We start from the raw sequence: 26,693 nt of genomic DNA, 5'->3' as shown, positions 1-26,693 counted from the left end.
TACAAAAGCAATTTGAAATATTAATTGCAGAAGTTGATGCTTGTGATCCAAGGCAATTCAGTTAAATATATATTATTACCTGTTTCTCTTCATGATATGTTCAAATGGTCTTAGGAAGTCTTTCTGGAATCGGAAATTAGCAAGTTCTCCTTTTTCCAAGAACTTCATTGACAATTGCCTTAATGAGTCTACTGCAAAAATAGCTACATCTTCATTGGGATTACAGCCAACCTGAGAATGCAGAATAGAAATGCAGAGTAAGCTTGCATTAGAATTCTTACGGATTCAGCACAAGCTGCCTTTACAGTTGATAACAGAGAACTAAGCAGTACTGAAAAATTAACGAAATTAAACACTAGTCAATTCCAGAAACCACACTTTTTATGCAATTCAGTAATCCCTAATTCCAGCTATTTTCTACGTTAAACAACCTGACATTTAAAACCTCCTACAAACAAGTAAGCTGTATAAAAAAGACTTCAACAGCTGCATTAAAAATGCAAGTCAAACATTAATTTGATAAAGAGTCAATTTAGACTTGAAGACAACCTCTTAAACCAAGCATCATGAAACACCCCCAAAAATTACAGCACAAAACTAATTGAAGCCAGTTCTAGACTTAGGTAATGGTAAATAACTTAATGTATACTTCTGGTTTTATATTTATTATACTGTGTACCTCTGCCTTCTCGCAGGTCTTTCCAGCTTTACAATTTTTGTTGGTTTAAGCTTACAGAGAAGGACAGAAAAACCACTATGATTCATATAAGCATGTGATTTTCCAATAAATCTCAAAATAAAATAATCTGTATCAATAACTGAAGGAGTAGGCACTATAAGCATTAACAGGGATACCTTATTAAAATGATCGCCAATAACTTCCCAGATCCTAGACCACTGTAACCTTATCCGGCCCATGTTGTAATAAGAAATCTCTACTATCTTCTGCAGACTAAACATTCGAGGGTGGGTAGCAGACAGCAGCTCATCCATAGACACAGCACAAAGCCAGCGAACGAAATCCACTGTTGAATGACCACAGATTTTAATGCAATATTCTTCCAAGGTTTAGTTTACAGGGGTGGGGAGGGGTAGGGAAGAGATGAAACCTACCAATAGCATTTCCATCCAACCTTGTAGATCCTGTAAATATTCTGTAAAGTGCAGTTAAAGACATGGTTAAAATTTCTTAAGAAAAGCATCTGTTGAATGTATTCAAGCTTCCTTGTCTTTTCTTAACAATATATAGACAGTCTCTGATTACTTTTATTTATTAAAAAATATTAGGTTTTTTACAATTGTAAAGACATAGTGAGAATGCTGTCAGCTTTTATCATCCCTGATAGAAATACAGAACTCAAACATCTCCAGAGTACATAATATCCATTTGGCATGAAAGTAGATATTTGAAACACTTCCCATTATGAAGCAGGGAGGGACACTGCAAACCTAAATAGCTATTATGTGTTTGACATCAAGCTTCCAGCGCACTTGATGTGATTTTACAGCAAGACAACTTTTCATTGAACTGACATTGATTTTGCTGCCTGTACTTCAACCATAGAAATGTTTGTAAGCCTTCAAAATGATATCTCTTCATCAATTTTGACAACCAGTAAGAAAATTATATGTTCTGATTTCCTAGGCGCTGAGCAAGCAAGATCCATGAACTCTTCAGTCTGATCACTACTGTATGATATAAACAGGCAATGTTCACAATATGTATTCTGCCTAGCCAAATCCAGTTAAAACAAATGTGATTCATAGAACAGAAGACTGGAATAATAATTTTGGTCATTTCAGACAACATCTACATAACCTAGAGGAAAGCAGGGAGTCAGTAATTACATTTAGGAGAAAAAGATTCTGACAATAATGCCCTCAGTACTAAGGCAAAATGAGATTTGCAATCTGTTACTATATACAGCAAATCAAGATTCAGCAGACACTACAGCAGACTCCATCCATTCTGTAAGTCTTCTGCAGTAATTTTTTTATCAGGAAAGAAGTTTCTTGCCTAATCTTTGCCCTGCTCCTTCTTGCACAAACACCCATGATGCAAAAGAAAAAATCGGCCCCCCCCCCAGCTGAAAAGCACTTCTCTATGGTAGTTTTTAGGTAGGCTTTTTCCAAATAAATTAATAAATTAGTAAGGTCCTTTTCTTAGCACAGGGTATTCAAATACTGCTTGACAAACCTCAGGCAACAAGAAATTGAATACAGTACCTGTCTACAGCAACAACAACACTTTGGGAGCTAGTTTCACCAATGGATTCCTGAATACTTGCTATCTGCTTCCAATCCACGTTTCCACCAACTACAGTGAGAAAAAAAAATGAAAAATGGGTAAAAAAGAATACAGAATGGGTTGGAAGAAAGAGGAATAAAAGTTGTGCCACTACCAGTATATTTAAATATATTTTTAATTCACAAAAAAGAGAAGGACATTATGAATTTCCCTTGCATGAGCTGGCCATCTCAGTGAACAGTTGCATAGAGGTGTAAGTCCTAATTATCTTAATTACCTAATTATTATATCTCTATCCATGTATAACTTATATTAGTCCCCAAAAATTGTCCACATTTGGAGCAACAGATAGAAGTGAAAAAATAAAACCCACAAGAATCCCCTTTTTCCCACTCCATTTTTCAATGGAACTTTGGTAATCTTGCAACTTAGAACACACAACATATGACTGAGAAGATAGCTTAGTGGAGAATTTTTCACACTTAATTAGCATCAAGTGAGTAAATCCATCCCAAAAGATTTTATTTCTATCATTGAGAAAGAAGAGCTTCCACCAAAATTCCATCTTTAAGCTACATCTCATACAGCAAAATTATCACCCAAAAATAGTGAGAAATACCTATCAATAAAAACAGCAATTATTTATTTTGGAGGCTTGAAACTGTAACCCACATCTGGGAAAGCTCATATGAAGAAACTGCTAACTTTGCAGTGAGAAAAACTCTGAAATTTTTAGCAATCTCCAAACTCCCCTTGAACCACCATCAAAAAAAGAGCAGGAATCTTGCAATCACTTTGGGTAATTCCACATACCCTGCATGCAGGGCTTTTTTTTTTTTTTTTTTTTTTTTTTTTAAGCAATACAGAAAAGAACAGAACACTGAAAGAAGGCAAGTAGTTCTGATCTCAAAGGTTTGCTGAGAGAAAAATTTCTCATATTTCAGCCTGCCTCAGAGTCTTGATGTGTTCCATCCACACTTGGGAGTTGGCTGGAGATGACTGTCAAATCTCTAACCTTACCTACCTGAAGTACTTTTCTAGGGCATTTATTTTCTGTACATACATATGTAACCTCATACTAGTAGCTCAGCAATGTAAAATACCACTGGGTTTGATCAAGACTTCTTTTGTAAGCACACAAGCTGCCAGTGTCAATTAGCTTGAATCTTGGTAATGAGTCAGCAAAGAAACATCAAACGAGCAGCAGAGTGTGAAGAGAATTTGAAGGGCTATTTCCACGGAGTCAGAACCTTAACCAACTTTACCAGCTTATGTGAGAATTCCTTGTTATCACAGGATTTGTAATTCAATGCTTGAAAACCTGAACAGACAGCAGACTTACACTCTAACAGTTGTGAAATCTTTAACAATGCAACACAAGAGTCAGCTAGGTAACTCTGCTTTGCAAAAAAGAGATTTATCAGATTCCCCCTGTCCAAAGAGGATTTCTGGTTACCCAGGAGATACACTTTGGCTATGACCTACTCACAGCAGCAGGTTTTGTCTTCCAACTTGATGAACAGAAACTGACACAGAAGAAATGTGAATTTCACAATTACAACTCCAAGTAAGGCAACATTCCTACCAAAGGAGCAATATACTAGATGCTTATTCATACACTTTTACAACCCCCATGCTTGTGATGTTTTGAATTCCAAGTACAACAAAAAAAAAAGAGTCGCAACAGCAAGGTAGTACAAGAGATAAAGACATTTGAATGCAGATGCCTGAACAGCCACACCTGAATTCCTGCTGAGGCAGCAGATGAGCAAAGGAGCTTTTGGGTCTGGTTTTGTTGATCTCTGTTATTTCAAAAAACACATTATCTTCAGCAAGAAGAGTGAGTGCTGCTGCTTATCCGTATCTGATTTTGCAAGTAGGTCTGAAAGATGGAGCTTCTGTGTCACCAGACCGCAACTTGACTCACTCTAAACAACAATTTTCCTGTAAAATATGTGTCTGTGTATACGGACATATACACTATGTGCTCTTCAGAGGAATTCAGGTTTACAGAAAGCTTGCTAGAAACCCATTGTTACAATGCATACTTTGGAGTAATCATAGAAAATTAAACTATCTGCAAAAAAGGATTTGTGGAAAGAAGTGAAATAACTAAAACAGTTGAGAAAATGTTCTAACAGCCCCTTAGTGCATAAAAAACAAGTTAAGCAATTTCGTATAAGATTGAAGCAACATTTAAAAAAAAAAAAGGTCAAGTTTCCATATGTGCACTGTAATAAGCATTCCAGAAATTCAATTCAGAAAAAAACATTTTATGCATTTGGGCATAAACTGTTTTCCCATGAAATGTAGCTGACAGCAGCACAAGGTCTTTATGAAGTGGACCTATACCAATGAGCGGCAAGTATGATTTAGAGACACCTGAATAGCGCTTGCATTCTGGACTTATGAGGACTTAAAACCTTTAAAGGCCTGTCACTGCAGCACAGAGAAAGTGCCAGCATTTGGAAGCAGCCAAGTTGCACAAGTCATCAGGGAACACTGAACTGAAGGATGCATACTGGAAGGGCAGGAAGAAGCTCAGTGTATGAGATGCTGGCAGATTCATTGATTTCCAGGCCCACATTTTCCCTTCATCAATGCTTGGCAAGGTGAGGGGAGTAAAGAGAGCCAGGCCAAAGGGGAGCAGAAGGGAAAGAAAAGGAATGACTATAGAAGAAGAAAAACTGTCTGAGAGTACACAAAGCTGGATGATTAGGACTAGTTTGGGGGCTAAGATCAGGGAAAACAGAAAATTATCATTACTCAAAAAAAAAGTTACATGAAAAACTGAGGGAAGAAAAAGCTTTTGTTTGGCTGTGAGTGAAGTTCAAAAGGCAGGAGCATCACACTATAACTGAAACTTTCTCACAGTCAAAATGACAATTTACACTTTGATGCTTCCAGAGTTTTTTAATACCCTACACCTATATATCTTTAACTATGTTCCCACTTAAAACAAACAAATAAACAAAACTCCCAACATTCTAAAGATAAATTTAAGGTAAGTCTTATACTCTTCTAGGAAGATAAGAAACATAATCTCATTTTTGCAGTATATTTTGGTGCTCAAGCCTAAAAAAGGCACTTACTCAGTACCAAAGTAACCAGAAAAGGAAAGAAATGGAATTCCAGAATTTAAGCTAAATTAATCTCCCACTTGGTTTGAATTCTGTGTATTTCTCACAAAACTCCATAACAGATGCTTAACCTACACATACTGACTTGCTTGCTTGGTAAAATACTTGGCACACTAATGTTGCAATATTATTAAACCTGGTCATACCATCTGCAATCCATTTTTAGTTGGAAAGCGGTATTTTAATAGAAGTGAATAATATATATAATCTTCTTACATTTTCCACCCTAGCAATAATAACATAGCAAACGAAATATTCTAGAAATTGGAGTAAGTCTATTCAAAGCATAAGTTTTACAAGGACTACTTCATGGTCTTTTGTGAGAAACTCACATAAAAACACAGAACAAATTTAAACAGTTCTCTGAATAAAAAAAAAAACGTTAAATGAAATACTTCATATCTGCATCACTTACCCAGTCCCAGCCCCACAAATTCATCAGGTGCCTGATCTTTTGTTCCAGTAAAAGAACCTTCCTTGCCACGCACTGTCCCTGAGATGTAGCGAGGTTTTACTCCAGTTCCTATTAACTGTGCCAGTTCAAGCTGACTGATGCATTTCAGAATCTATTCCAGAGAATAAAGAAGTTGTTTACCAACAAAAAGTAATTTGAAATAGTAAAAAGCAAGTAAAGATGTTTAGAAGAAAAAAATTCCAATACTTGAGGTCAAAAAAATCTGTTTTTTTGCCTAAAACGAATATAAATTTAAATAGTACTGGATTAGTCTCTCTCAGTTTTATTTCTCACTTAGACATGTTTTGCTACTTTAGTAAGTATAATACATGCAGCACTTACCTAAACCCCACTGTGTTTATGCGCAAACAAGCATACTACTGTGTTGAAAAATCAGTGAACATGCTTTCTCACAGTTTAAGTACAAATGACTTGTACCTCATGCCAGGAATTTCCTAAATAGTTTCCATCTGTATGAGCCACCGTGATGAGCGTTTTAATGGTGTCAATGTTCTTCTGCTTCATTTCAGTAATACCAGAACTCACTGTAAGCAACGTAAATCTTGCTAATGCTTGAACATAGGCATCTCTTTCAAGCTACAAATGGGAGGGAAAGAAACAGAAGTCTCATAAATATTTTTGCCATTTTTTGTTCTTAGTACAATCTATATGATTTCATCAACTATACCATTTACCTTTCTCTTCCTATAATTCAATTTCCAAAGCATAGTGAAAATATCTCAAGTTCTTCACTAGTAAGAAGGTATCTGTGGGATGAAATCAGGTTCCTTCTATTCAGGAACATGAAGTGTAATCTCTGACAGCATAGAACACATAAGAGGTGTTTATGTTTCTGGTTTGGTCTGTTTTTGGGAAAACAGGATGCTGTTTCAGAAGAAATGTTGCTACTTAGCTAAGTTTTCAATAGTCTTGTACTATCCTCAGACCTACTCTGAAAATGCTGCCGTAGCAGACTCAGTGAAGCTTTAGCATCTTTTTGCCAACAAAATTTTAGAAATTTATCTAAAAGGCAAATTATGCCAATTCTATGGAATTGCTCACAACCTATTTGATTTAATCTGCACCATTTGGAGCACCTCAGAAGCTTCTGAAGCAAGTGTCATGGGTAAACAGCAAGTGACCATAAACTAGACAGATCTTACAAAAGAAAATTCTACCCAGTTACCCAATTTTTATGTGTATGGTATCTATATGCAACGAAGGGAACTCCTCAGATCTCACATGAGCCAATTACAATGGCAAAAAGAGGATTACAGTTAAGCCCACAAGTGCATTTTATTCTCCTGTTATGAATAAACTGAAGGCTGTAAAGTGAAATGGTTGTACACCAGATAAACAAATGACAATTATGAAACATACTTAACTGTTTGGATATTTAGGGCTATTTTTAAGTAAAAAATCATTGAGAACAGAAAACAACCAAATATTAAAAAAACAAACACAGGAAGAATAGGATTCTCCAGAGAAAACACTAACACTGTAACAGTGGGCTATGGTAGAAGGGACAGACTGCCACTGAGCCAGGGACTGCCACACTCAAACCCAACCATTACTGCAGGGTACACTAGTAAAGACATAGAAAATGATGTGGAAGCACAGAAAAATGAAGTCTCAAAGAAAGAGTACTAAGCAATGAAGCTTTAGAGTCTACAAACTGCCTATCTTCAGTAAAAACAAAACGTTTTCAGTCCTACTCATTCCTGCAGGTATTCCCCCCTCCCCACTTTTTCTAAGCCAGCACAGTAGAAGACAAACAACTAAACAATGTGTCCATCACCCAGAAATTTAAACCTGATGATATAAGCAGATTAAGTACATCCTTTTGATGTGTACCTTTTCTCAGATGCTTAAAGACAAAAGTCAGACTGTGTGACAAGTCTAAGATTAAAAGTATGAATAATTAAAACCAGAATCTATAATTGAGCTTTTAGAGGTGTACATGCATAACTTAAACTATATTGTGTACTTTGGAAATTTTCTTAAAATTAAAAGAATCCAGGTCCCTCCATTATCTCTCAAGGTGTATAAATGAATGTTAACTCTTAATAGACACCAATCTTAATTTCTGTACATTTACACAATGAAAATTGTAAAGTTGCCATCACTGGTTAAGCACATAAGAAAAATTTCATTCCAACAGAAAAGATCCTTAAATCAGCTCAAGTACAGATGTGCCAGTCTCCTTCAAACCATCAGAGCTATCTGGTGTCAGCAGTCAGACAATATCCCATCTAACCAAGACCTTGTGAATTGGAATAATCCTGTAATACTGAAACCACCAACAAACCAGTACTGTTTATAATTATATCAAAAAAACAGAATTCCACAGAAAACCAAGAAGTAATAGTGCTTATGTTGAAAATGCAAAAGCAATGCTTCCCATTTTCTGAAATTAAAAACTTGTTTTTGGAACACCTCCAGTTCAATCATGTCCCAAGCCAAGGAAGGGTACAACCAAATCATAGGGATCTTAGAGCAAACATGTCCTTGCCCTCCTCAGCAAGACTGACCACTGCAGGACTGGGAGCTAAACTCTGCAGCTGCTGAAACTGGTATTGGTACCTCTTCCACTTTTGCAGCTTAGAAACAAAAGTAACTGGAGTGTGTTTCACTGAACATCTGCAGGCTCCAGGGAAGGTTTTGTTTATCAAATTTTTAAGTCTGTTCAGCTCAGGGACAGGTGGTTGTGCAGAAATTAGGTGGAAAAACAGAGGAAAGAAACCTCACATGATCTCAAATAGGCTTTTTTAAGCAGATGTATCACAGGTCCCGATGTGCTTTTCCACATTAGTGGTATCTAACTTGCTAAATACAAATACAAGGGGAGAAAGACGGAAAGCATTCCCCATTGTATCATAGTACATCTTCTATTTAGTCTTATACAGTTGGTTTTTGGGTTGATGTGTGTTCTCTTGGTAAGCATTTTCAGCATACACATGAAATAACACAATGCCAAACATGGATTTTGCCTGCCCCTCTCTTCAGCTATCTCTGTAACAGAGTTATGGCAGACCAGTACTCCATTTATTAACTAATATCTACAGTAACATAATTGTACCTTCCCTACCAATGAAAATAGAAAGACAAAAGCCAAAAAGCCCAAGTTTAATCACTATTGCCCTCAGGAGCCAGAAAGTCTGGCATTCTTGGCATCGCACTTCATGCAAGATCCATTCATTCATTACATCAGGAATAGCATTTTCAGTGCCATAACTGTTAAAAGGGTATCCATTTACAGACATCTTGGATTAGAATAATCTCTCTGAAGCTGAGAACAATATTTCAAATACAGTTCACAGAGACACTCTTTTACAGGACCGAGAGACTCATTTTATAAAAAACCACAACACATCTAAACAGCTTTCTAACAATGCTAGAAATAAAATACTTTGACATAAAACTAGTAAATTTCTAGGGAAACTAACATTCAGTGCAGAGGCATGGAAGCACTTACCACAAAACACCAGGAAAAATAAAGACCACTTCATGTACACTTCCAGTCAAATATCAGATGAAATAGTCATGTCAGAAGCAGGCAGCCTCTAGCTATTGCAGTACACAGCTTCAGCAGCAAGGACACTTAGAATCCCACTAACATCTTGCTGATACATAAATCAAAGTATTGTCTCAATCTTACATTTTTTACCTGAATGTTGAAAATGCAAGCAATCCGGATTGCACATCGTATACCCTCCAAACAAAGAGAGGCAACTTCGGTGTCATCACAGTCCTGTAAACCCACACTGAATGCAGCCAGGAAAGGTGTCCATGCCAACTGCAATGTACGCAAAGCAAGTTTTAGATCAGCAGTTGTTGGTACTTGAAGGGAATGTTATAGTTTCACCATCTTGCTGAAGTGTAAATTCCATTCTTAACTTACATAATCAACCTTGACGCTGTCTTTTGACAAAAAGGAAACAGAATATACAGACGTGAAACACAATGAAGTAGAAAGTGTGGTTAGAAGAGACATGAGACACAGAATAAGGCAGAAGTAATGCAGAGTGGAGCTCCCCTCAAAAGTATTTGTCCTCTCCCTCAGCAACAAACAAACAGACACCTTCAGATAATTGTGAAAACCAAGTCCTGAAGCTATGTCAGTTAGATGTCTGTTAAGAGTTTTAGCATTCTCAGGATGACTTTTATCTTTGAACATTGAAAAGTAAACAGTTACTCTAATAACCAACACACCATATAACAGATTTATGATGAAAAGTACGCAAGTACATACTTAAGTAAGACTAGCTTATCCTGGTAACACCAGAAAAAAACAACAACAGAAAAAGAAGGGCAGTGAAAATAAGGCGAACTTTATTAATTACACAAAAATTATGGTATGCTAACAACAACAACAACAAAATACAGGACATGACTCTTGCCTTATCTCTCTACTACTAATTTTGTTGCCCTTTCCCCTCCATCTTTTTGTACCTAAGCCACTACTGATATTTCCCATTCTTCTTGCCTTAGGTGGCACTGAATACTGCAAGAGAGACTACACAGTCCTTTCCTTGTGGTCCCGGCTCCTTCTCCCAAAGGCAGAAAAAACAGTGAGAAGATTCAGAGGATCCTGCTGTAACTACATGGAGTTATGGAGAGGGAGCACCATGGAAACCAGAATGATTTTAGAAATAGTTTTACCTGAAGTCACCCCAGATGAAATACAGAGTCAATGGGCACAGCAAGGAGCAACAGATTTCACACTTAATTTCATAATAAATGATGCACCACAGAGCTTTGGTTTCATTTAAGCCAGCAGCTCCAAAAGCACTACCTTCAAAAAGCATTTAATGCTTGCACATACCAAACTGTAACTGTGGGACAGTATTAAGGGCACTGGATGAATTCAGAGATTCAGGATTTAATTCCCTACTGTATCACCTTTAAAGGTCCCTTCCAACCCAAACTATTCAATAATTTTTTTTTGAGAAATGTATGTTCTTTTCCCAATGCCTTCCTAATTTTCCCTGCTGTTTTAACCAAAACTAATCTTAAAAAAATCACAAAACTTAAATAATTTCTTAAAAATTATCTAATGGTCTGTATACTGTGATTTGTAACTAGATGTATGCTGTTATTTGTAGGCTATTTTGTTAATACAGGTGAAAATCAACCCTCAAAACCAGACAATCAATTCTGGGCTGCTTAGATGGGTGCATAAAATGAATTTTTGCTGTTTTAAAAATTCAGCCAAATGTATCTGTAAACATAGTTACAATGATCAATTTTATGTGGACATCAATGGGTGAGATACCCAGAAATCTGTAAATTTTTACTGAAAATTTAAGTCTAAATTAAAAAATGTGAAATTAGGTATTCAAATTCCACAGTTCTCACTTGTTTTTGAGAAGAGGGCCCTCTGGTCAATACATTACACTACAGTCCTCATTACTTTAATTAGTTAATGAACATCCTCAAGTAACTTCAAGTAACAACTTCTTATTTTTGCACCTTCACGTAACATGTTGAGGGTGTCAATTTAACCAGGGTGCTTCATATTTTGCTCCTTTGAAAATGAACTTTGAAAATACACTTTTCAGACAGTAAAGAGTAGGAAGTATTAGGGCTGGTATCTTGAAGAAAATCACACTATGAATTTTACAGATCCCTGCATGTGAATTATTTAATTTCAGCCTTCAGGAAGTCAGCAGAGAGACAGTATAGTACATCTCTGCTATGTGACACCTTGAACAGTGTAAATCTTTAACAAGGTCTGTGCCTAGTGTTCCTCCATACAAATCAAATACTATGCTAGTTTTTTTAATAAGGTGACAAAGAACTCGCAATTTTGCCTCACAGACAGCAGTCTTAGACAGAGATCCTGAGTGTGCCCAGGTGGCCAAGAAGGCCAATGGCATCCTTGCTTGTGCCAGCAAGTGCAGCCAGCAGGACTAGGGCAATGCTCTGTACCCAGCATTGGTGAGGCCACACTTTGAATCCTGTGTTCAGTTTTGGGCCCTCACTACAAGAAAGACAAGGAGGTGCTGCAGTGAGTCCAGAGAAGGGCAATGGAGCTGGTCACAGAGATGGGAGTTGGTGTCTTCTCCCAAGTAACAAGGGAAAGGATGAGAGCAAGTGGCCTCAAGTTGCACCAAGAGAGGTTTAGATTGAATATTAGGAAAAATTCCTTCACACATGCAGTTGACAAAAGTTGGAACAAGCTGCCCAAGGAAACAGTGCAGGCACCAACTGACATGCAAATGCAGAACGTCAGGTGATGGTTTAGTGGTGGACTTGGCAGCACTGGGTTAACAGCAGGACTCAAAGCTTTTAAGAGTCCATTTCAACCTAAATGTTTCTGTGATTCTTGGGCCTGGAGCTCCACCTAACCTCATAGCACATCCCTCCAGGGAACCATTTGTTTATTCAGAGGTAGTGGTCTGAGACTTTACTTCCCTGGAGCGGTTCACAAAGAGGTCATGTGAGCACCATGACTTGAACAAGGGCACAAACAAGAGTAAGGTAAAGCTGTAACAATTTATCTCAATTGCAGATGACTGCTGTGAGTTAGGTATGCCAGAGACCACAGCCAAGAGCCCACAGAGGCATCCTACACTACTGAACGCACTCCATCTATGAATCTGAATCACTGCTATGGAAAAGGCATTTACAATACAGACAACTTTGCATTTACGCAATAGCAGATAGGTGCTTAGAATAATAGTTTAATACAGGTCCAGCTTCCTCCCCTAAACTGGACCTGACTCCTAGCTTTCTAAAGTATTAATTTGCAACAGACAACATTAGATAAAAGTTTTTCCTGACAATTGCTCCATTGCTTTAAGATGCTTCTTCCATCAGCACAGAAACTTAAATTCCAGGGTAAATCAAATTAGATTAGAAGGCTCATAATCCTCTCTTTCCTGTAGCACGTTAAATAACTCACAAAATGAGCAAAGCACAGCAGATGCAGATACTTAGTATTTTCAAAAAATCCTGTCAGTCAGCATTTTGTATTAAGAAACTGTGATATTCTATATAATTATCTAAACATGTATCTCACCTTAAACATGGGTCTCACATGCTCCAGGTGTGTTGCACTGGTAAAAGGGGCCTGAACGTGGCTCACTGCCTCCATAAGAGCTTTAGCTGTTTTAGCCATTTGTTCCATTTCCAAGTTATACAGGAGTCTTCTTTGCTTCTCACTAGCAACACCTGCAAACACATTTTTCTCTCATTTGTGCATCTTTAGCAATGGTATCTTTAGGAATATAATAATTCTACGTTTTTCATTAAGTACAATATTCAGATGCATTTTTGTATTATCTTTACTTTCTGAAATTATCACACCAGCCTTCTCATATTTCTTTTACAATATTGATAAAATTTAACTTAAGGCAAACTTGTATTTTGAAGGCAAAGTATTTTTAAAACTTTATAGAATTTTAAGATTTGAACAACAGAGATTTCTTCTCCATCACCTCAACTGACAGCATAAATATCACACCCATTAAGGTAAATTCAAAATGAAGAGGTATTTCCTAGGAATCCATCAGCAGAGAAAATAACAGTAAAAATAACTAGACATCCTTTTTCAGTGTGAGAACTACATTAAACCTTTTCATTTCCATAACAGAACCTCCGTCTCATGAAGACAGTGAAATCCAAGTAACATGTAATAATCATCTTTTTAAAAATGACAATAAAACATTATGTTAAGTGAATGAATATTGAAAACAAGAGTATTTTTTTCAGATGCAAATTTCCTGCAAGCAATCTGTTCATAAGGCTAACCTAGGACTTACATTATACAAATATGTTGGGAAAAAGTTAAATCTCTCTTAATGATCTCTGTAGAAAAACTAGAATGAGTAACATCTCAATCATCACACTGTGCAAAACACAAAAAGTTTTTCTGTTATCTGAGAGAGAAAAAGATAATTAATAAAGTGCACGAATTAGGGCCCTAAGAATCAAATGTTACAAAATATTTGAAGACAAATTGGTTATTGCAGGAAATCACAACAGTTACTTAAGAAAAAGAAGACACACAAAGTGTGTTCTGCTCTGTACCTATTGGCAACCATGTGACTTCATAGAGCCCTCCAATTTCCCTGTGCTGCTGCTCAACAGCAAAACCTGCCTCCTTCATGGTCATTGCACTGATTGCCAGGAATTCAGATACAAAGGGAAGTGAAAATAAGCAGTTGTATTTAATGCAGGTTTGCGGTTAGCATCACGCATTTATGTTAAAAAGAAAAGGATATGAAATTAGAAGCTAGGACTCACTGTGAATTAAGTGAGTGGTGTTTGCTTCATTCAACTCTTGTTTTAAAAAGGAGAATGTAATGAAACTGAAGAGCCAACCCTTGAAGAAAGCTAGCAATGCCACCACTTACTTTGTTTACTGGATTTTGTGGGTATTGTTAATTCTTTTGTTTCTTTCATTGAAATCTTTTTTCCAGCTATTTCATTATAGATAGCAGACAAATATTCTTCAGGGAGATCTTTACTGTCATTGATACCTCTATTCATTTTAATATACTGTTCTTTTGTCATTTTATTCTTAACCTGAAATGCAGAAAGTAGGCGTAAATATCAACAAATGAGGCAAGCTTATCAGTTACAATGTTCCCTATAAAACTGCCCAGCCCATGAGAAGTTACCATCAAGGATAAACCTACTGATTCAGAAGACATTTTAAGGTATTAAACATATCCAAGACTACACTGTCAAATCTACAATATACCACAAAGCCATGAGTACATTCCAACAGTCAAACATTCGGTAGGATCCACAGATCAAATGTACGTCAAATTAGACATACATTAAAAAAAAAAAAAGGAAAAATTGCTTTTTCTTGTCATACAGACCAAACTATCTATCATGCAGAAATCTACCTTACAGAAAGGCCTAACCAAAAAAACGTCAAAGTCTCAACACCCATGAAACATAATCCTGTTACTTAAAAGATGCATGAATGTACACTACCTTACTTCTTACACACATGCTGGTATTAAATTGTACATCAAGTTTTTACAACTACATTGTCACAAATCCTGAAATTTACATGCCTCTGACTTACACAGATATTTATTCCAGCAACATACCTGTGGACTGTGAAGATCTGTCGTCAACATGATAATTGAGTAAGCTAAAACATATGCAGTATCTGCACTAGCAAAAAGAGTTTGCCTGAAGGCAAAAAGGAGAGAAAGAATAGCAAATTTAATTATTAGGATTTTTTACTAATTACTCAGTTTTCCAAAGTTCTGAAGAAGTATATCTTACCCTTGGTTACATTCTAAATATCTAGCAGCAAATTTCTCCATTAAGCGATCAATTTTTTGAGCTTCTCCTGGTAGACGAAATCCTTCTAGAAACATGCGCAGAGCTGAAACGAAATCCTTTCCCGAAAAGTCGTGCTGGTCTACATATGCATACATAACTTCTTTGTTAAATTTATCATTGTCTCCCAGGAACTCCCCAACCTGAGTCTAAAATAAGAATAGAAAAGACAAACTAGTGTATTGATATTTGAAAAATAAGTAACAACAACAGTCAAATGTTGTACAAAAAGAGGCGTGTATGGCAGTTAACTGAGACATATTCCTGCTTCTCCTCTGTTGTCTGAAGCAAAGTATTTTGGCCATATATTCCATCATAACGCTCTTACATGCTCACACATATCTGCTTACATTCTTCCTTCTCTGCTTTTACTCACATGCCATTTTTTGTTAGATGAATTCCACAAGTGTACAAGACAAAGTTAGTATTACTAATTATTGTTCTCTGCTATAATGATGTTTGTAGTTAAGAAACTTATTACAGGAATGAAAAGCTTACTAAACTCAACTTTTTCCCCTGGAGTACTGATCTCAAACAGATGCAAGGGATGCTCAAATAAAAAATAGCTGGTACTCAAAATACATCTGAGTTGATCACTGTCAACAAAATACAGTACAATGAAAAAGAGCATGCTTTCAGATAAAGATGCCTGGATATGTAAACTGAGGTTAAAAAAATGTTTTAATGTCTGATTCTAAGCATTAATACTGAAATTTGTGACTTCAGCCACAGTTGCAATTATGGGCACCAATAGGTGTGGCCTTTATGCATAATGGTGAGAATGCCTGTTCAGAAAGTTAGGTTTCTCATGACAATGTCAACATGAGATATTCCCACCCAGATATTGCAGGACCCTTCCAAGTCCAGCAACAGCTGCTAGTTGTAAAAAAAAATCCAAGAGCTAATCTCAATTAACTAACTTTCCTCTGGAGGCAGAAAAAAGTGCTTTTAATGCTGTTGCACTATATTATTATTTTCACTATCTCTGAAGGACAGATACTTCTGGCAGTTCCTTAATAAAGTATTTAGGATTTACGAAGTTGCTTCAAGGTATACTAGCAGCTAAGTAAAAGTTTTGAGTCAGCTCAAGTAGGTCAGTCTCTTGATTTACACCCTGCTGGACCACAGGATGCACAGAGCACAGGATAGAGCTCTACTGCACCCTCCAACTCAAATTCCCTGAACTGAAAAATTTTAGAAGAGAGAGAAGTTTCCTTTTCTTCATTCCACAATAATGTGTTACACACTCTAAACATTATCAACTGATTTGCAATCAGTATAAACACATCAGTACAAGCACAGACAACCATCAGGCAAACAATTTCCTTACTGAATCTAGTCTTTCCTCTTGATGCAAGAATTGAGCAATATCTTCAGGGGTAGTGCCAAGCATTCCTTGTTCTTGCAGGTACTGAATCCCCCTCTTTGGTTTCTTGTTGAATCTATACAATGAAGAGCAAGATGAAATGAAAGTTAATCATTTTACCCATGCACAAAGCTGTACCAGCCTAAGTAAAGAAATCCTGAAATTTCAGATAAGATGCTGAAAAATCTACATATTAAATATTTCTCCTTTATCAAACTGCACATGAGAAAGGAATGAGCCATTTCCATTTACTCTGCACTGAGAAATTATACCATCCTCCAGTTCTAATTATGACAAGTTAATTAATCATAAGGACTAATCAGCATAAGCATACAGGCATTTTCACCAGTAACATGTACATTAAAACGGGTCACATTCAAATGATCACGAGTTCAATGTTCTTTTTATCCAAATATAAAAACCTTATTTTTAGACAAGCAGGTCTGGAGAAAAAAGAACAAACATTCAGAGTACTCATCTTCTAGCTGTGAGGAATTAGGTTAACACAAAACACTGTTGACAGGCTCCAAAGGGGACACCATTCAGCACTCTTTCACCAGAGGAAGTGCTGTTACATCCAGAGTTTTTTTCCTAACACAAGATGAGTATCTATGAGGAGAAGGAAGAAAAACCCAGGAATCTTCATAGCTCCAAAAGAATCCACCCTCCCATGGGGTGATAAAAGCGCACTCACAAGTCAATTCCTTGTTCTATTATTTCCTTTTGCTGCTTTAGGACTTCAAACTGCTCTGGGTTGTCAGTGCCAGACATCTGTGTGCTGTAACTGCCAATTCCTGATGAAGCAGTAGAATCCAAAGAATTTAAGCTTCCATATCTGTTAATTGTCTCAGGGTGTTTGGTTTCACTGCTGTCCTGTTCTGTGGGTTTTTCTTGGCCTATAAATTGGAAAGGGTTACATATATCCAAAATACATACAGTGAAAAGAAACAAAAATCACATGTCAAATCCTCAATGCAGGCTTCTAAAACTCAGGGTTATCTTCAATTATGTATTTATTTTGTATGTATCTATATATTCTGCTTTTATTTTGGTTGGGAAAGTAAATAATTATTCAAAAGTCACTACAAGATATCAAGAATTCTTTCAGTTCATCACATACTGAAATGTAAGTCTTAAACTATAATTTCCAGCACTTGGGAAAAAAACCCCAACACCTTGGAAAACCAACTATAGCTTTAATATTTTGTTTTCAAATCCAGTGTCACTTTTAACCTGGAGCAATGATTCTAAGTTTTTGAAACACAGTGTCTAAAACAATTTAGGCATGCCAAGGAGTTGGTGCTTTTAGTTCACAAAGACAGCCATGCTAACCACTCCTAGAAAGTTTACTACTTCACCTACCAACTCTAAGTGCTTAATCTGAAAATTCTGGCATAACCTTAGGTTGGATGAAAACAAGATTAAAACAAGTAATTATTTAGTTACTTAATGGCTTGCAACATTCAAACTTGTACAGCTATAAAGTGTGTAAGTAAATATTCAGTAAATAAGTAAAAAAATGCTCTCTATTCAGTTTGCTTTAGCAGTTATTTAATCAATATGAAATTATATAGAAATCAGGGGAACTTCAAAGAAAGTTTTGAGATATTTTTAAAATCAGAAATACAGAAAATAACAGGATTTAGACATTTTTCAGTCCAGTAGCATTCTAGGAATTCATACAACTCCGAAAAGACAACAAAGCCAACTTGTTTAAATGACACCAAACTCATCAATATTTCTACCAAAGGAAAAATAGTCTGGACATTACCAGCATCAAAATACACTGAAGTCCTGTAGGACCTCATTACTAAAGGCAGAAGAAACCCATCATATGTCTTACCAAGGGTTGTCTGAGAATTGGGATTTACATATTGATCCTTACTCCACTCCACCATGCATTTCAAGATCGATACTAAGCATTCCAATCCTTTTTTCCTCAAACTTAATTCCTAGAAAAGATTTCATAAACAGTTAGTTAGTGGACTGTAGAGTTTAGACTCAACATATTGTGCCAAGAAACATGAAAATTCATAAAGTTTGGTGCCATTTTTACCTGAACATTGGACATGCCAAGTTCTTGGCTACCCCTTCCTTGAGCAATCTTTGACAAGTCATTAACCAGCCTTTCAAATATATTTGCTGCATTTAAATCACAATCATAGTTCACGTAGATGTCCACCACGCTCTGAGCATCTAGAAATAAAGTGACATTGTCAACCTTGGAACAAAAACCAGGTACTTTAATGAAAGGCAAGTATAGTTTTATTCTTTGAGATAAAAACCAAAATCTAGAACACAACAGTCCTTCATACCTGCACATATCCTTGTCAGTGTTTGTATAACCATCCACTTATGATCAAATGAGCTAGTAGAAGTTTCCAAGATATACAGGAAAATTTCTTTGAAGAAAACCTAAAAAATATTGCAGGAAGAGGGAGAAAAAAAATCTATTACAAAAACAGTCACTAACTTCGATGGTCAAAATTCTGACATACTTCTGAAAGCAGCACTTTAGAAGTACAGGAAAGAATGAAAAAGCAAAAAAAAATAGGAAAGGAAGAAATACAACTTACAATTGATACATGCAAATTAGGAATTTGAATTATTTACTTATGTGCTTCTGCAGTGCTGCCCTGGTTTATTTTTTTGGAATAATGTCAAATCCTGAAGGACAATTCAGCCTAAGAAGCAGCCTAAACTGCTGTTAAGAGCCCCTTTGGGATTTTGAAAGAGGGGGTATTACCTCATGACAAAAATACTTTATCTATAAGATGATGACATTATGGTGCAAATATAGCAAACAGCTACTTATGCAAATTTGAAGAATTGGACCTTGATTAGAAGGGAAACATCTTGACACGAAAGAAACAATCTACAGTATTAAATTATTACTGGAAGAAATGTTCTGGTCAGGCACAGCATGCAGCACCTCCATTAACAGGAAAGCTACTCTTCAGTAGAATACAGCTAAGTTTGCCCTGAAAATATTTTAGTACAGGTGCTGTTGTTTGGAACAGAAACTATTTTATCCCCTATCAATTAGTTCCTCAACAGACTCATCAGCACCATAGGCTGACTAATTCAGCCAAGCTTGCTTAGCAGCTAAACTTCTTCTTGCTTCTTTCCTGGGCATCAGCAACTGCTGTAACAGCACCTGAACTCAAAAGTGAACAGGGCATTACATCACTATTCTGTACTTCTGAGAGCTCAGCTCTTCACAGCCACCTGTGGATCCAAATCCACAACACACAGTTTTACTAGAGGACTGCTGAGAGTCTCAACTTCTCCAATAGCATCACACGTTTTTAACATTGACCGTTCCTTCATAGCACATAATTTTTACAGAGGTTTTCATGTTATTAGCCAGGCAGAGAAACACACAAGGCTGTTTCCACTTTAAGTCATACACCTGGGGAAAAACAGCAACACTGATTTTTAGGCAACTTTGGTGGTAAGCTATTTCCTCAAGCAAAATATGCTAAAAATAATTACATTTTATTGATCTCTTTAGAGAAATAGAGACACACAGCACAAGGCCAGCTATCTTAATAAAGAAGGCATCCCTATGAAACCTAAGGAGTTTAACACATAACAATTCAAAGACTTGCATGTGCTTAAACATACTTAGGCATACTAGACTGATTTTAGCCACAATTTTATGTAATCAGAGAAAGACAAAAATTTAATACATGTCATATTGTGAGCAACCTTCAGTTACACATTTGGTGTTTCCTGCTTTTTTACTGGAAGACACTAATTTTATAAATTCTCTGGAACTAGCAAAAGTATTTCTTTTCTGGTAGAAAATTTAAAAAATAAGTCACTGATGGAGGAGAGAAAAAGGTTTCAGGGACAAAAACTAAACCCAAATCTAAGCTAGAAGAGAAAATAGCTGGAAGCACTGCACACTATCAAGGCACTTCAGATCTCTATGCCTCTGAGACCAAGCTGTCTTCTTGCTTCTGGTGTCACCTTTGGAAAAGCATATCCTGGCATGAAGAACTTCTCAAAACCATAATTATGGTTTATATTTCAGCTACTTAAAAATGCTGTTTGTCAGTATATAACTTATGGCAATTCACATCACAGAGATGAGACTTTGTTCCTAATATACTGGAAAATTAAACCAGAAAATAGCTATTTATTATGGCTGGTCAACTGAAGTCTGACTTTTTAGGTATCCACAGTTATGAAAGGGTGGTAATGGTAAGCACAGCTTAATGACACCCCAACTCCTCTGATATCTAGGTTTTGATTTGCTGCAAATATATTCATTAACCCATTCAGAATTACTGTTACAATACAACTGAGGTACAACTCAAACTGTTTTACTGTCAGAGTGCAGTGTTAGCTAAATATTTAAGTCAACAGGCCATGGGAGGGTCACTTCCAACAGGATCTGAAACTTCTTTTCAAACATGCCAGGAAATTCTTACACAGATGAAAAATGCAGCCTCAATCCCAAAATATATAGATTTTGCATATTGTAAATCAGAGCATATGGCTCTTCTTACAGCTTCAAGACACAAACTGCATGTGAAGTTATCTACATTTCTACCCACATCTTCAGAATAACCTTTAGGATCAGTAGCTGAAAGAAGAATTCTTAGCTCACAATCAGGAAAAAGAAAGAAGTTTCTAGAAACTGCTGTACCCTGTACTTTGTAATAGATGGGTACTTCAGCAGCATCAAGTTTTTGGGTTTGCTATTCACAAGAAGGAAATGTAGTCCTGATATGTGGTGATGGTCCTTAGCATACTCTAGAACCTGTTACATTAGTGCAGGGCATCCTATAACCAGCTTGCCTCACATGTCTTCATTTTCTATTAGGAATTTGTGAAAGGCTGGCAGTGATGGAAACATATCAAATTTCTGTCAGGAAAGCTGACTGCAATGTGTTCACCACCTACATGCTGACTTGTAAGCTCTCTGAACACAGCAAGTCCAACACTTTCTGGGAGGCAGGCTGTGGGACTGAGAACAGCTCCACCCAGTCTGTCTGATGTGCCAAACCCTGCACACACACTACAGTCTTGCTGAGCAGACAGTTGGCCTTGAAGCTTCTTAAAATGCATCATATTTTCAAAGCACATTCAATCATTTCTATCCAATCTATGCTCAACCATATACTGTAAATCTGACTGTTTTTTCCCCAAAGAAGTATCAAAATAACCTGGTAAGTGATCACAACACAATAATTTTCTGACATGCTACTGTCAAAATGAGGTTCTTCCTCCAAAGCTGCCATAACAAATCAACTTGTCCAATGACATTCACAGATGAAGTGAATTCCCTGGATTCAAGGTCCTTATAACATCAAGATTTATCAACATTTCTAAGCATCTCTCCATATACTTAAGCTCCGCATGGATGGGGCAATCTGTCAGCTTCAGTATTCGCACCTGAATCCCCAGACAAAAAATTACTAAAATAAACAGCAGGGACACACTGCAGACAGTACTACTTTATTCACCACAAAATTAAGATCTTTAACACACTGGACACCACAAAGAGGATATCCATATGGTTGAACAGAGGTTGTTCTGAGAAGCTGCTTGTACCTCATGCAAAGAGCTGATCTCAAGAACTAACCCTCCCTATACAGAATTACAGAATATTCTGAGCTGGATGGGGTCTGCAAGAATCATTGAGTCCAACTCTTAAGTGAATGGCCCATATGGGGATACATTTTCCTTTGCCTTGTGACTTAGAACTGACCCACTGAAAATTCACAATGCCTGCCAGGACTCAGAGAATTTATTACAAAGAATATGGACTAAATTCCATTTATAGTCCAAGAAGTTAAATTGTGTGCACACCTTCAGAGGACATGAGATCTTATTCAGTACATATATTGACAGAGGGCCTGATAAGCAAAGGGAAGTGGCCACAATAATGGAACAGCTGGGACTTCCCCGAAAAAAGAAATCTGTTCAAGTGATCTCAAAGAAAATCCACAATACCCTTCATGACATTAGCTTCTATTCTAAAAGTCTTTTGCAAAACCATATATTACAAATTCTTTTACTGAGTGTATTCATTTTCTTAATTTATAATATGCAGTACTAGGCTAGGCTTTCTTAATTACAATATTGAACATTGGTTGAACTTAGCCACAAACCTACTCATTTCTGAGTATTCAGCAACACTCTGTGATAGTACCATGCCACATCCAACAGAAAACTTCAAAATAAGGAAAAGCTGGGAAATCTTAAACAAAAGCTCTGAGTCACAAAAGAAAACAAATTTATTTAACCAACACAAGCTACACAAATATAAACAAATGTTCACTTAACATCTCCCACACATTTAATTAGAAATTAATGTAACATACCTCAATCTGCATCTTTAGATGAGTCTTAAAGTTTGACAAGAGAGTAAGAAATATGGAAAGTGAAAGTTCAAAAACTTCTGGAACTGATGAGACTCCATTTTTTGACAGTGCAACACAGAGGTACTGCTTTATAGCATTAATGAACATCTCATTTGTCCTGAAGACTGGTCCTGCATTTTGCAGAATGGACAGAAGCAATTGCAATGAAAGAATCTTTGATCGCAGTTCATGAGATCTAGAACAAAACAGTGCAGCACGTAAGCCCAGTGTAAGCCATAAAAAATAAAAAAAACCCATTCTCTTGAAAAGTCAGTACAAACCACAATGATTTTGCAAGTGGAATGTTAATGACTGAAACTCAAATTTGACACAACCAGTTGCAGAAAGTGACATAAAAAGATGTTGGGTCTTTTTTTGTTAAATTGTTCATTTTTTAACCAAGAATGCAGGGACGACCTTTTCCAGAAAAGGAAAAATTACTGTTGAATCACTCCCTCTTCTGCACCACAGAACAGCAGCAACAACAGGCAATGCTGCCCTTTCAGCCAGAGGATGAAGGACCATTCTTTCCTGTTAACAGAGCTTTGGAAGATCCCATTTAAAATCCAGCCCATCTACCAAACTCTGACTAGTAAAAGGTGGAAATTCCTTTTCCTCCTCTATTTCCACCAGCATGGAAAGAGAGTTGAAGGACTATAAACACAATACTTCCTGCCAACACTGAAATCTTTTCTCAAATACACCACTTATCAGTCACTGGGCTCATCCCACTCTGAGAGCAGGTAAGACACAAAATGTGCCTATTTTAAGCATGGCAATCACCAAGTAAGGCAAGGGCAGTGTTGTCAAGTGCTCCACAGTAACATTCTTACAGACTCATGTAAACTAGAATTCATGTCAGAAACAGTGCAACTATTTCTGCTCTACAAACCCTAAAACAACAAACACAACAAAACAGCCAAAAATCCCTGAAACCACACACGAAAAAAGCATGAGGGAAATCTGCACCTATTAAAATCCAATGCAATAAATAACATTCCAGGTGAAACCATTCTCTCCTGAAACTCCTGATGCTCCTTCCCACACCTGATAATTTGGAAAAAAGGCTGTATCTCCTCCGAAGAGCAGGTACAGATGCAATTGCCTTTCCCAACAGGACAGTCCCCACCTTTCATTAAACAGAGGACAGTTATGAAACAAAGGGAACAATGACACGAAATTTTTCATCCAGTACAGCCCAGACAGAGTAAGGAGTGCTTCAAATCAATCTGTGACACAGAGAGTAGCTGGATATTTGCTATATATTGCAAATATAAAAGCTTTATTAAAAAAAAAAAGTAATTCCAGTCTAGCTAAAACAAAAAATGCTAATTAATATCAAGTACGTTGCAAATAAACTCAATGATTTCTGCCCAACAAAGTCTGATAGGGAAATCAATCTGCAAATGTTTCAAACTCATAATTCTAACAGCAGACTTTTCTTCTGAAGATGCTTTTGAGAAGAAAACAGCCAGTCAAACTGAGTGAGGAACTTGTCCCTCCTATTTCTCCTAATGGGCTACAGGTCAAAGTCAATTCAAAACTGCTCTCTGTAAGAGTTCTTCAAGAAACACTTGATGCTGGCACTGCATGGATGCTACATTAACAATCTCTTTTGATGCAAAAGGCAGGTCATGTGCTGTCTGCACACATAGTATCAGGTGTGCAGACAGAGCACATAACCAGATCATATTTTGCTATGGAATATAAGAATTTAAATATAAGGATAATTTCAGTCATAAATAAAATATTAAACATTGCCTACTTACAGCAAGTGCCAGCTCCCACCTGAAATCCTGAACATGCTGACCTTAACAATTTTGTATGATGTGTACAGCCCACTTAACTAAGAAGAGGTTTAAGGTAAAAACAAAAACCAGCAAGCAAACCTTTGAGTTATATTTCACCCCCACCTTATTTTATTCCAGTAAAAAAAGGAAACAAAGACATTAACCAGGCTCCCAGAAAGCAAAATGCTGATCTTAAGTCCCAGACTTGTGATTTTAAGCTAAAGCTTCAAGTTCAGTTACCTAAAATCTAAAACTATTTTCATTACAGACTTCATAAAAAATTTCATTGAAAGTAAGATTTTTGAAGAGGCAGATAAGACTCTTGAAATGCCACAGATAACCTATGCCTCCTCTTCCAATTACAACATGTTTGTAATAGTTCAAAAAGCCATCAATGCCTCAGAACCATTGATAAATTCTAGGCCCTTCTCCAAATATGGGATATCCTCAAATGTATTTGCAGTGAATTTTGGTTGCCCTAAATGCCTTTTTCTCAAATTTGTTTTTGTATGAAGAGCTTTGCAAGTCTAATACGAATGTCAAGGACTCCATGGATTCAGGATGAGATTCTCCAAGTGCCTCAATAGCTATTACTGCTCTTGGAAAGGGGAATTAATCCACTAAAGCCTTTAATAAATGGACAGCTTTAGTCTCAGAGTACTAACTAAAACCACAGGATTTTTAAGTCATTTCCTGGAAGACAATTCTCAGAAATAGTGAGAAAAACCCTCATGTCTCAGTCTTCATTCTCTAATGTCCTGACTTTCCAAAGGACATTGATAGATAATTTTAAAAGGTTCCTAGATTTAATCTTCAAACCCTTTTGACAACATCATATCTTTTCAACTTATTAAATCCACATCACACATCACTGACTTAACTGAACTGTCTTAAAGTTACCTGCTTTAAAAGCTAGACTCGGAATAGTAAAGCTGATTTTATTTTGAAGAATACCAGGCCTTTCACTGTCATTTGAAATCATACTATAGCTTCAATTTGACCTCTTAACACTCCTTAGAACAAAAAAGCACTTCCCTTGAAAATTATTAGCAATTATTCCTACTGTGCAAATCAAATGTATATAAATTATATGCATATAAATCCAAGATCAGAAAGCAAACCTTTCTGCTGACACTCAAATTTAATACTGGCACCCATCTATAGAGGAGATTCTACATCTGCTTTACAACCAAAAATTCCATAAATGAAACTGAAGACATGGTATCTTCAGTCAGAAGAAACAGCCAAATAAAATCTTTGTTATCAAACATTTGTGTTTTGATTAAGTAGGCTGATGGAAGTGTCCAACATGAACAAAAGAATGAAACACTTCATCATGAATTTATGATAACCAGTTACCAGCTCCACGTGAGGAGTTTATATTAAGTAGAGCTGAGGAAGTGTACTGGATAAAAAAATGTGCTGGTTTCAGGTGGTGTAGAGTTGATTTTCTTCCCAGTGGCCAGCACAGAGCTATGTTTTGGATGGAGAGCAATATGCAAGAGATAAAAGAAATTATGGGGCACAACCAGCAATGCTTACAAACCTAGAAGGTACCAAAAGCAGAGTAACGTGAGCAAGACCAGAAATACCTGATAATCTTCTATACAAACTCTTTTCAAATGCATTATAAACAGCAACCAGGCAGAACATGTACTTATAAAAGGACAGGTGTTAAGAAACTTCTGAACAGGTATACAAAAGATGCATTCAAACATAAAAGTACTTTTCCAAAGTTTAGACATTCTTTTCACCATGCTGTTAGTTTCTTATTAACAGGACTCACAAAAATATTCATATTATTTATTTTTATTGTCAGATTAATCAGGAAAACTTCTAAATTCTACTTACTTTGGATCTGGTGGTCCATCTGACAGGGGCTTCATGGAGAGTTTACACAGTGACCTGAATACAAGGAAGGCATCCTTTTGTAAAATGTGGGAAAACTTAGCACCAGGGGTAGGTCCTGAAGAATTTCCAGATTCCTAAGGAAGTTAACATATTTCAGT

General features: G+C 36.6%; 1 protein-coding gene across 3 annotated transcripts in view; it reads right to left on the bottom strand.

Moving 5' to 3' along the window:
• Positions 1-26,693, bottom strand: part of ARFGEF1 (ADP ribosylation factor guanine nucleotide exchange factor 1) — an 85,835-nt gene that overhangs the window by 15,892 nt on the left and 43,250 nt on the right. For 2 of the 3 annotated variants that reach the window (XM_068187216.1, XM_068187230.1), the window contains 18 exons: positions 26,536-26,669; positions 22,856-23,090; positions 18,833-18,932; positions 18,574-18,713; positions 18,361-18,469; positions 17,212-17,413; positions 16,482-16,593; positions 15,095-15,300; positions 14,914-14,998; positions 14,203-14,374; positions 12,867-13,018; positions 9,501-9,638; positions 6,281-6,439; positions 5,804-5,954; positions 2,227-2,317; positions 1,114-1,154; positions 856-1,025; positions 80-231 (listed from right to left, as the gene is read on the bottom strand). In XM_068187216.1, coding sequence (XP_068043317.1) covers positions 80-231; positions 856-1,025; positions 1,114-1,154; positions 2,227-2,317; positions 5,804-5,954; positions 6,281-6,439; positions 9,501-9,638; positions 12,867-13,018; positions 14,203-14,374; positions 14,914-14,998; positions 15,095-15,300; positions 16,482-16,593; positions 17,212-17,413; positions 18,361-18,469; positions 18,574-18,713; positions 18,833-18,932; positions 22,856-23,090; positions 26,536-26,669 — 2,549 coding nt within the window. The remainder of the gene's footprint in view (positions 1-79; positions 232-855; positions 1,026-1,113; positions 1,155-2,226; positions 2,318-5,803; positions 5,955-6,280; positions 6,440-9,500; positions 9,639-12,866; positions 13,019-14,202; positions 14,375-14,913; positions 14,999-15,094; positions 15,301-16,481; positions 16,594-17,211; positions 17,414-18,360; positions 18,470-18,573; positions 18,714-18,832; positions 18,933-22,855; positions 23,091-26,535; positions 26,670-26,693) is intronic. The other variant, XM_068187223.1, reaches the window with a different exon arrangement.

This window comes from Anomalospiza imberbis, chromosome 1 (genome assembly GCF_031753505.1).
Source record: "Anomalospiza imberbis isolate Cuckoo-Finch-1a 21T00152 chromosome 1, ASM3175350v1, whole genome shotgun sequence".
Taxonomy (NCBI): Eukaryota; Metazoa; Chordata; class Aves; order Passeriformes; family Viduidae; genus Anomalospiza; species Anomalospiza imberbis.
This window is presented reverse-complemented; position numbering and strand designations above follow the sequence as displayed.